Source organism: Pholcus phalangioides, unplaced genomic scaffold, assembly GCF_987345545.1.
Source record: "Pholcus phalangioides strain wild (caught in Gottingen) unplaced genomic scaffold, Ppha-v1.0 ptg000017l_1, whole genome shotgun sequence".
NCBI classification, from domain to species: Eukaryota; Metazoa; Arthropoda; class Arachnida; order Araneae; family Pholcidae; genus Pholcus; species Pholcus phalangioides.
The window spans coordinates 5414208-5426349 of NW_028301610.1; the positions used below are offsets into that span (position 1 = coordinate 5414208).

The following is a 12142-nucleotide window of genomic DNA, read 5'->3' on the forward strand; positions in this document are numbered from 1 at the left end:
TTGTTTGGGGGGGGGGGTCTCATTGCGCCCCTAGGTTCTGGTGCCTATGAGGTGTTATATTTTAATGAAATTTAAATTAAAACTTTATAATTTTTTATTAGACATTATGATCTTGGAGGGTAACCCCTTCCCCGCTGCAAAGCTCTGCATTCTTCACTACTGAGAGACTTCATGCCAATATTGGCGGGAATGTCTAATTCAATCGTTGAAACTGGATACGGTGCAACTAAAAATATGTGCAGTAACTGAAAAATGCAAGGTAACAAAAAAATTATGAGTACCTAAAATTTTATTTTTCACACTGCTGATTTATGGTTTTAGAACCAACACAATAGTATTATACTGATATCAAGGAAACAGTTATTTTCAAGGAAAATAACTGTTTCCTTGATATCTCTGGCTGAGAAAAAAGCCATCTATATCTCTCTAAACCGTCCCACCCGGGGGCCATTTCCTGAAGTTAAGAGAGGCTACTAATGCCTCTACTTCAGCGCCTCACGACACAGTGCGTGAAATTAGGAAGGCAGATTCATGTGTCTCCAGTGGTGTAGATGGTAGCATGCTTGCCCGGTATGCAAGAGGGCCTGGGTTCGAGTCCCGGCGGAGACGTGATGACTTTTCTTTCCGAGCTCACCTCAGCATAATATCCGGAAAATAACTGTTTCCTTGATATCTCTGGCTGAGAAAAAAGCCATCTATATCTCTCATTATACTGATAGCTAAAAAAAAAAACTGGCTAATACATATGAAAAGAAAGTAAAACATATCATTATGCTTGGTTTCTAAGAAATTCACAATTTTCATTCATTCTAAGGAAATACATTTGCTTATGATTTTAGAAGCAATTTTCAAAAATTCTCTTTCAAATGACTTACAATAGAAAATTACACCGCTTGTACTATATAGTCACTCTGACTTGCAAGGCATTTTTTCCAGCATTTTGATGTTTTTTGCTGATGGAATTTAAATCTGGTTATTTTAAATTTTTTCCTTAACTGTCCAGCGAAAAAAACTGATTACTAGGATATATATGGTTATACAGCAAAAAAAAAAAATTTTTTTTTTAGGGCTTGTAGCAAAAAAGTAGAAGCTCATTACAGTAAACCCTGTAATGAACTCTTATGATTTTGTTTTGCCTTGTTGACAATTTCTGATTTATTTTATTTTATCTGTGTCATGTGATGTTTAAAGAGATTTGCTGTTTTGGTTTTAAAATCAAGTTTAGTGCATATGACAATATTACATGGGCTTTTATAAGATGGTTGATAAATAGATTTTATTTCAATGCATGGATATAGGCAATGAAAGAATTGAAAGAAGCTCTGCAGTCTGCCCGGCGAGATCCTAATTGCAAAGCCATTCTTCTGAATAGTAGTGGTAGTTTTTTCTGCACAGGCATTGATATGAGACACTTATGTGCAAGTGCTAAAAAGCACAATGCAGAAGAGATGGCAGTCATGATCAGGTGATTATTGAAAAGTGTTATTACTTAAGGCAAATGGTACAAATAATTGCAGGATTTGAAGTAAAAATTATTTTATTAGAATGTAATTGATATATAATTGTTTCAAATAGCAGTAATATTGAGACTTTTTTTATTAACCCTTCAACTGACAGCAGAAATCACTAAATTACCTTCAAAATACCATAGCCTTTTTAATGAAGTAGGCTTTCTTCTAATTTTCAGCAGATGTGAAGTAAAGGGGATGAGAAAAACTACTCCAACGAGAAATCAGATTTGCAAAATATATCTGGGCTTGTCATAATGATAAAATGAAATTTACTTGAGTAAACACTTTTAAAGGGACAAAGCATCTGAATTTTATCAATTAACATATTCAAAAAACTAGTTGTACTACACTTGGGATGTCATCTGGCAGTTATACAGCCTTTATGCTTCAAAATACCAATACCCAACAACGTATGTGAAACAATTTATGGGGGTTAAAAAGAAAGTGGTACTTTTTAAAGTACCATCCATTGTCAAAGGGTTGAAAGAAATGGCATGTTTTTCTGACATGAATTTATCTAAATCTGCAACTGATGTTTTTTAAATACACCTGCCATTGCAAAACTTACTTGCTTACTCGTCCAAAACTTGCCAAGCATCACTAACAGGAAAGACTTTGTTAGGCAAAATATCATATGCCAAGTGGCATAATGTCATTTGGAGTAATAAGAAAAAATTTAATTTAAATGCCCCAGATGGCTGGAAATATTATTTGTATGATATCACAAAGGAAAAACTAAGCTACATTAAGCCTCAACAAGGAGGCAATGAAAGATGCCTCCTTGATGAGGTTTAATGTAGAAAGATGATGTAACTATCTGCGGTTCTTTTAATGCTAGTGGAAAAGTGCAGCTATCTGTTTATACAAACATCTGAATGTTCAGACATATCAGGAACTGCTGAATCAGTGTCTAAAATTCCATTTTTTGAATCTCAAATTGGCTCCACAGCTCCATTTCAACAGGACAATGTGCTGCTTCACAATGCAAATTTGACCATTAATAGTGATGGACTGACCTACATATTTTCCAGACCTCAATCAAATAGAAAACATGCAAGCTCAGTGTCACATAAAGTATATGACCATGACAAGCAATAAAAGTGTTTCAGAACTTGAACAGATGGTCTTCAAAGTATGGCTAGGTATTCCACTGCAGCATTGCCAAAAACTTGTTGAATCAATGTTTGGGCGAGTGTTGGACGTTATATAAACAAAGGAAAATTTATTGGACGTTAAATATAATTGCACTCAAGTTTATTTAAGTGACTATCATTTTGGGAAGCACTTGATTCCACTATGTGATCTTCCTTCCTCTACATAAGGAAACTACTATCTTCTACCTGCTACCTAAAGGCTACCTTCCTCTCATAAGGAATGCAGATATGTGTTAAATTAAAATAATATCATTGTGTTTCTGTGCACTCAGGGATTTATACTAAAAAAGGGATTTTTTTTCACTTCAAGATAATAAATTGTGTTATTTTTAGAATATTGCATGTGGCTTTATCATTTTGGGACACAATAAGAGTGGGTATGCTGCATATCGTCCCCCTCATGCTAGAATGTGTAATGTCCTTGTAGAAAAAGAACATGGGAAATAACGTTTGAATGTTTACTTTACCCATGTTACTATGGAAGTTTTATTTTCCTATAATGTTTTGCAATAGGGATACATATTCACGAAGTTACAGACAAAACTTATTAAAATAAGGTATCTAATCAGGTGATTAAAAAAAGTTAAAATTTGCACATTTTTGCTTCTAGTATGAGGGGGGGGGGCAATATAATGTGCATCTAACATAATTCTTTTGAATTTCTGTATAAGTGCATTTTTAAGTACATAGGTGTGCAAGGTTTTTTTTAATAAAATCATTTTTGCTTCATAACCGTTAAATTTATTTTTCAGGGATTTGATTTTGACATTTGCTATATTTCCTAAGCCTCTTGTTGCTGCTGTAAATGGTTGTGCTATTGGGCTTGGTGTAGCTTTGCTGACATATTGTGATATAGTTGTAGCAAGTGATAAAGCTACCTTCAGTATTCCTTCTACTCTCCTGGGCTATATTCCAGAAGGTGGTGTCACTTTAACTCTTCCTCAAGTTGTTGGCTCTACAGTGGTAGGTTTATATTATATTTCTTGTCACAATTTTGAAATGCATACACAAATAAGGATAAATTTGGTTAAACAAGAGCTCTTGAATTTGAATCCAAATTGATGTATTCAGGCATTTAGTTTCTCATTTTATCGTGCAATTTAAAAATTATGATACCCACATGTAAACTTATTGATGAAGTGGAAGAAACTTTTTCTGGATATTATACCGAGGTAAACTCGGAAAGAAAAGTCGACACTTGTCTCTTTCCCCCCCCCCCACAGGAATCTAACTATAATTGTTAAATTGTTAATAATCTAACCTCTTGCAATCCAGGCTGCTAAGTCTCTACTTTGGTGCATCATGCCACAGTGTATGAAATAAGAAATACAAAGTCATGTCTCTCTTGTTGTATACAGATAGTGCACTTTCACGGATTGCAAGAGGACCAGACTTCAATTCCCAGCAAAAGACTGGTGGAAATTTTTTTTTCCCAAGTTGACCTCAGCATAACATTGAGAAAAGTCTCTTTCCTTGATGTATTGCATTGAGAAATGCCGTCTCACTCTTACTATTAAAAATTTTAAGACTGTAAAAAACTAAGAGAATTACTATAATTTCCTGTGATGAAGCCATAAATTATACAACTTCAAAAGTTAATTTTTAGTTCTTGCCATTAATTCAAATTAGCTACCGAATCAATAACTTTTTCCTGTCATTCTGGTTTTCTCAGGGATTCAATAAATTTTTACTCAAAATAATTGTTAAAAAAAACTTGAGGTAGTGTGTCAAAAGCATGCAACATTTAACTACAGTAACCCTTAAATGCATAGCTTTGCATATGCACAAAGGGTCTTTTAAACATTCATTACTGCATCCAGTTTGAAGATAAAAATTCAGAATTGCCTTTGCACATAAGATGAGATCATATTCTTTCCATTCAAAATTTTGAATTTGCTGGTAAATGTTCAAATTAACGACAAGTACTCTTTGTTTATTGCGGAGCATGTGTGGCTGTGATCTTCCAAAATGTTTTGTTTGCATCACTTTTTTTTAGCTTGAAGTTTACAACCAGTTTTTTTTTCTCTACAGAAATCACAAATAAGATATATATTTGGAAAGTAATGTTTCAATACATTTATTTTATGTGATTCTGAGGCTCTACATCTCCTTTAAGGTCCTGTACAAGTTGTACAATTCAAAATAATTTTTTAAATGATTTTTCCAGCTTTCTATACGTGTCATTAATTATGAACAATTTATCAGCTCGAAAAAAAGTATGCATGTAAGGAATAAGGTTTTAGCAAGGGTGGGAACTCTGCGCCACACTGTGCCAAAATTAACATCTTGCACCATCCTACTCCCATAATGTATTTTTGTATTTTTCTACTTGAAATAGCTGAAGTAGCTAATTTTGCCTCAGTGCGCTAGGAATTTCAGAAAAGGGCACCAAAAAATTTTGTTCCTGCCTGCTGTGAAACGATTCTTTCCGAGAAAAACGTGTTTTATTTATTCCTCCGTACTTCACCACTTCCTCCCATCTTCCGTAGTCGCACTATCTTGTGACCTTGAAAAATAGAAATCTCTGTTGGGAAGTAGTTTGATTACTACAAAGTACAGTACTGTATTGTCAGGGCCGCCACTCATTCTACTTTTTGGTAAAATGTCCTACTTTTGTCTTACTTTTCATAAATCCTATCTACAAAATTTGTGTAATAGGTTTTAATTGAGGAGGGAATCTTCGATATATTGCCAAATAGTGCAAATGTTGTAGATTGCAATTAATGATCCTGCCAAATCATAAATTGTATCATTTTCAAGGTTATTTGGGCGGAGGCGTATGTGGATCTTTTGGTTTATTAATTTTTCATTTGCTTAGTTTGAGGGTTCAACAAGTACAGTAGTCATTAAAAACTTCGGTCTGGATGTAAAAAATTTTGTATTTACTTTTCATGGTCTTTGACAGTAACTAGCAATCATCATTCAAAATTATGGTGCACATTTTGTGCATAGGTGAAGCAACAGTTTGCATTACAAAGCAGTTGGATACATAGGCCTATTCTACGTTTGGTGATTCTGACGCTACCCAATAGCAATCCATTGTCTTCTGTGTTTTTAGGGTATACAGAGGCATAAACAATATATACAATACTCAGCAAAGAGCTAGAAATGAAAGTGCTTCATTTTTCAAAAATAATCAAGCTGGTATTGAACAGTAAAATGTAAACAAATCCCTTTAAAAAAAGGATGGCAGTGCAATTGACTTATTTACATTGGAACTTGTAATTTACTTATTTTGCGCACACACTGCTTGTGAAAGTCGTCTCGAAGGAGCGTCATTCTTGAAAATCTTACATGCCTCCATAATTTACTTTACATTGTTGAAGAGAGTTGACAGGTTGGACTGTGAAAGACACCAACAACAAAAAAATGTGATTTATAATTTGAGGAGAACGGAAAAAGAATTTTCTGTGGTTTCTAGTGTGCTATTACCCTATTTTGGTCAAAAATTATTTTTTGTAACCAAGTCATTTCTGTCATTTTGCTTTGACTTGAGGCAATCTTATAGGATATTGAAATAGTGCTATAAAAAAAATTGATGTGGGTGGGGGGGGGGGGGCTTTTAAATAAAAAAAAAAGTTGGAATTTTTTCCTATGTTATGATTATGTTGTCTAAGGGGGGTACCCTCCCCCATCCTACTTTTTAGTTCTGCTTTTCCTACTTTTTCTAATTTTTTGAGTGGGAGGCCTGGTATTGGGGAAAAAACTTGCGGGCTATATATACCTCATGTATGTTTTTCACGCTTTGCGAGTACTGTAAAGATTTTTTTTTTTTTTCATTTGAACGAAAATTTTCAATCCCAAAATATTTTTTTATCTTTTGCAACTTCACCACAAGACAGGCTTTTTTATAGAACAAACATGTCGAACCCAGATAATCCATCTGATCTCTCTTTGAAAGAGTTGTCAGAAGTTCCGATAAATTTACGAAATTAGAGAGAAAGACGTGGAATTTTTTAAAATCGATTTTCGGATTTTACCGGAAATATCCGTGATCATACAGCTGAGGATGGTTTACAATAGTTTTTCGACTTTAAAGCGCAAATGCAAGTCGGTTTTTTTTTTTCCAAAGAACATCAATGCAAGCAACCAAAATTACTATGGTCGATCGTCATTGTGTCAAATCCCGATGTTTCATGAAAAAGTTTCTTTCTTGAAGTAAAAGTGCAAGTCTGCCAAATTACGAATGCTAATTTGGAAACTTTGCCAAAGAACAAGTGTTAAATCACCAGCGTCACCAAATAACGAGTGCTGAATTGCGAAACACTGTGTTGTTTTTTCTGAAATTTTCTCCCGTTTCGCAACCATTTCTGTTTGAGTAAGAAGCCAGCAGGAATCGTGCCCATAAAATTGGGGGATCAATTGTTTATATTCGTCTATCAGTGGTGGTCGAGTGGTTATAGTGCCGGACTCGTGATGCGAGGATCCGGGTTCGAACCCCACAGTGGTGGTCGCTGAAGTTGATTTTCTGTGGTTCCCAACTTCAAGGCGTAAATGCGAGCCGATCTCCCCGTTAAAAAGTCTCGCCACAGAGAGCAACAGTCCTACAACGGTAAATCATTCAACCATAACACTTCACTCATAGTTAGAAAAACTGGGGACAGATGACAGCACTACACATAACATGCATTACACCGAAACAAACTTTACGTCAGGTTGCACTACACGTACACGCACATTCCCGCATGTACCGATTCGTTGGGGGGTTCCGCGGGGGGGGGGGTGCATGTGTGGTGTAGCAGTAGTAGGTAGGGACTTCAAAAAAATGGCTCGGGGATCCATGATGTTCTTAAGTCAGCCACCTCGTTGGGCAATTTGCCTATTGTGGTGTTGTATTTGTATTTGTAAGAGTTCTCACTTGCCATTTGAAACATAACACTGCCTAATTTACCAAGGTTTCATTCAAGGTTTAATGATTTCGAAACCATACTCATTCACTCCTTGTTAACAGGGGTGGCTCAAGTGCCAACCTCTGCATGGCATAGGCACCAATGCATAGCTACCAAGTCTCCCGAATTTTAGCTTCCTCTCTCGACCTCCCGAAAAGTTCTCAAATCTCCCGAATTTTTATGAAAATCCCAAAAATCCCTGCTTCATTTAAAAAGAATCCCCGCTTCTCAAAACAATCCTTAAGAAATTTCTTGTGGGGCAAAATGTCTTTTGCCTCTGTTTTCTTCCCCCTTCTGAAATGACATCACATGTCATAAATGGGTGAATTACTTTTTTAAGGAAGGTTTACAAACCCTTCTCAACAAGAGAATTTGTTTGTCTTATTGTGCAGGGAAATAGCTTAGCAACCAATAGTCCTGGATAATAATTGAAGATTATAGTGTATGTGGTCAAAACTCTCTTTTGTTGAAGTTACGTACGTGCGATAACAAGACATGAATACTGATAAGCAGAAAAATTTAATCAATTCCGATGAATTTCCTTTCATCAAACGTTCCAGAAAAGGCACTTTTTCTTTTTGTACAAGTTGTGTTGAGGACATAAACATCGATCATGGTGGAAAGATCAAAATCACCCACGTGAAATCAAAAAACATCAATCGTCACAAAAAATCATGTGTTCTTCAAAAATTTACACTTTTTTCTTCATCTTCCGATGATTTTGGGGTCATTCGCGCAGAATGTTTGTTCACATCGTTTCTGATTGAACACAATATTTTTTTTAGATCACCATTCAAGTTTTGGCCTCTAATTTCACTTGTTTTTTGTGTAGGGATTTTATTCCCTCTGTTTTAAATTTTATGTGTGGAAAATCCCTATTTTATTTGGAAAAATCTCTCTAATTTTCATTTTCAAAAGTGGGCAGCTATGCCAATGTATACGTGGTAGCGATTCTGGATCCGATGGTATTTCTTCAATCAAAGCAAGAGCTTCAGCAGCTGTTAGTCCTTTTCGAGGCATTTTGAATTTTCTTCTACTTTATAGAAGGACCATTCTCTGTACTGAAGAAGACACACAAATTAAAAAAAAAATTGCCAGATTCAACAGTATCATGTTACAAAACACGCATTCCAAAGAGATTTCCCAAGGGGGAGGAAATTGGTGCTGCCCTCTGTAGGGGGGATGCTGTAGACGGGCGGCGGGACCACATGTATCCCACCCTTTTCCTTCAGCAAATACGTTCTAAAAAAAATCTTGTGGATTCAAAAATTACTTGCAAGACAAAATTTATAATACTATACATTGAATTTGTATCATTTCACCCAGTTGGTGATGCAAAATTTGATAAAAATCTGCAATCACTTCTTTTTTTAGTGTCAGCAAAAATATTTGAAAAAAACTACCATTAGTGATATGAAAAAAAGATTGTGGACAACTAGAGCCATCTTCTGATAACTTTTGGAATTATAAACTACATTTTAATTCGATTTGCAGCAAAAAATTCCTATTTTTTGTGGAGTTATGAATTTTTGAAAAAGGTGGGATAAAGGGGTTCCCACCGCCCTTCAAAGGGTTAAACTGCTGCAGTTTTAGAGAGCAAATAATGCTCTTGGTGAACAAAGAGTATGTCATGTCATCTTGAATAGACTAGTGTGCAAAAAATTTGTCTAGAAAATATGGCTGCTTTTTTTTTTATTAATCCCAAATATTGTTGCTTTAATTCATTGTTTTTTTCTTGCAACAGTAATTTTCTCTTCAATTTATACATCCTTGCTCTATAACTTAATTTTTGCTTTTCTGAAAATAAAATGTTTCTTTGATATCTTGGGCTGAGAAAAGGCCATCTATCTCTCTACACCATCCCACCTGGGGGCCAATTCCTAAAGTTAAGAGTGTATCACGCCACAGTGCGTGAAATAAGGAAGACAGGATCATGTCTCCAGTGGTGTAGATAATAGCATGCTTGCCGGTATGCAAGAGGGCTTGGGTTCGAGTCGTGGCGGAGACAAGATGACTTTTCATTCCGAGTTCATTTCAGCATAATATCCAGAAAATAAAATGTTTCTTTAATTTTTGCTGTTCCAAAACTGCTCTTAATCCTATATTTTGCTGCTCCAAAATAGACTTAATCCCTTCCCACCCTGTGTTAGTGTTTTTTAAATTCAGTTTTTGAATCGAAATATGTACAACAAATGCAAAGATGTTTCATGTAAAAAGCTGTGGCATTTCTCAAAAAACAATTTTTTTTCTCTGGCCATTTCTTTGGGTGCAGCTTATTTACCAGAAATTAGTGGGACCGTGAACTGGACCTAATTAAAACTCTCTTTGTTGCTATAGAATTAGTTTATTCGTATGTGTATGATATAATAGGCTAGATTTTTATTCCCCTGAACCATGAAAGAAGGGACATCAATTTTTTAAGCAAAAGTAGAAGAAAAACTGAGGAGATAATTCAGTTCTGGTATAAATGAGAGGAAAAAAGTTTCTAAAATTCTGCATGCTTCCAATCATGTTTCTGTCCAGCTAGCAGCACGAGATAGGCTCATCTGTACTGATTTGGTTTTTTAGTGATCGAGCTCCATGAAAAGTAAAATGCCTTGCAGCAGCAGAGGTAACCAACAGCAAGCCTGTGGGTCACGTAGCCTGCAGCAATATGGAATATTTAATTTCATTTGTAATAATTTTAGCTGTAAGTTTTGACTGCTGCAATTTTGATTAGTATTCTAGTTATATATATCATTTCTGATGATGAAAAATAATGTATATTCTCAATGTCCAATTTAACCCATTTGCACAAGCAGAATATTGTATTAAATTTTTGTGTTCCCTTATCACCAAGTGCACGGAGGTCAGCAGAATGGTTATTATTTCTTATCAGAGGAAACAAAATAGTCTGTTCACAACAGTTGTCAATTTTTACCAAAGTAAAGCAATCTGCAATTATTTCTTGAATTAAAGAAAAATACACACCAAATGTGAAGCAATCTCCAATTGTTTTTTGTGGTAAAGAAAAAATACTTGGAAGTTTAACTAGTTTAAATAAGTTCACTTACTCTGCTTTAGTTTTGCTCACCACATTTTTTATTCTTATCATGTAAAAACTTGTTCGTTATCAAGAATGTTGGCAAGATCAGAATTGAGTTGAACGCATTGAATTTAAGTGCTGTGATGTAAAATAATGAATTTGCTAACTACAGTACTTATTTTGAGAAATTTAATCTATGAAGGCTTAGTATATTTAAGTTAGTCATATTTTTATATTTTATGGTTTCATGATTGCACAGTGTAAAACATTTTCACAGGCTACGGAAATGTTATTGCATGGACGAATATTAACTGCTCCACAGGCTTTAAGGTGTGGCCTGGTATCTGAAATCGTTTGGCCTACAAGATTGATGGAAGAAGTAATTCCACGCATTCAGTGTTTAGTACAACAACCATTGCAGGTATGTCATCAATTTTTGGTTACGATGTGTTACCTGCTAACCATTTATGAAAAATGACATGTTTAAAGTATTTTTTCTTGTATTCTTTGCTTTGTTGATCAACTTCCTTTAAAAAAAATACTTTGAGAGTTAACCTATTGTAAAGGGACGCTCGATTACTGGACAGCAGACCTGCATGCCCACCTGTCATGTAATATCTTATATTTAGTGTAGAGGCAGCCAACAGGGTTCTACAGATCTCTTTTCTGTGTTCCTGTTTGTGTAATAAATTATTTTTTTGCTCTAATCAGTGAAATCTTGGTATAACAATTCTCTGCTGACCACAAAAAATATTGTTATAGAGGGATTATCATTATATACCTAGAGCCGTGATTCCCAACATGAAGGGTATTTAATTTTTTATGGGAGCAATCATGATTTATAAAAATGCATATTTGAATAAATAATAAATTCTCAGAATTAATAAAAAATTTATATTTAGTTGGATAAAATACTTTGAAAAAGAATGAAAAATAATATCCAAATTGAAGAAATTTATATCCAATGACAAAAATGATTCACAAATTAATGAAATGTCATATTTAATGGCCAAATATTTAAGTATCAATGAAAATTCATCTATAATAAAAAGTTATCTCAAAATAAATAAAATTTTCCAATGTAGGGCTCCCAATTTGCATCGAAGCCCTGGGCCCCGTTATGTTTATCCGTTACGACCCTCCTGTGAGAATCCAAACACCACAGTATGACTTATTGGCCATTGGGCTTCATGCAATTTTTTTTTTCGCCCACACTGTCTTTAAGATTGAAAATTCATGCTTTGGACTTCAGGTTATAGGGCTTCCTCCACGTGTACTCTGAGGAGGGGGAGAGTACAGAGGCAAATTTAAGGTTTCAAAAGAGCGCAGAGAAAATCTCTCTAAAGAAATTTCAGTTTTTACCTTCAAAAATAGTTTCAAATTCACAGAAATGGATTGAAACAGCATTTAAAGAATTTTTTAATATTTCACTTTTTTTTCACTTTCCCATTATCTTGGGCCGCATGTCTCCTCCCATCTCGTTCGTGTTTGTGTGTGTGTCTTATAGGGAGCACCAGGATTTTACAAGATGCTTAGGTAGAGCATAGCGAAAAAAATGTTGGG

At 34.9% G+C, this 12142-nt stretch overlaps 1 protein-coding gene across 2 annotated transcripts in view; it reads left to right on the top strand.

Annotated features, from left to right (window-relative positions):
• The window catches only part of LOC149072142 (uncharacterized), a 59972-nt gene that overhangs the window by 25631 nt on the left and 22199 nt on the right, over window positions 1-12142 (top strand). For both annotated transcript variants that reach the window (XM_089247142.1, XM_089247143.1), the window contains exons 4-6: window positions 1299-1465; window positions 3418-3628; window positions 10857-11000. In XM_089247142.1, coding sequence (XP_089103268.1) covers window positions 1299-1465; window positions 3418-3628; window positions 10857-11000 — 522 coding nt within the window. The remainder of the gene's footprint in view (window positions 1-1298; window positions 1466-3417; window positions 3629-10856; window positions 11001-12142) is intronic.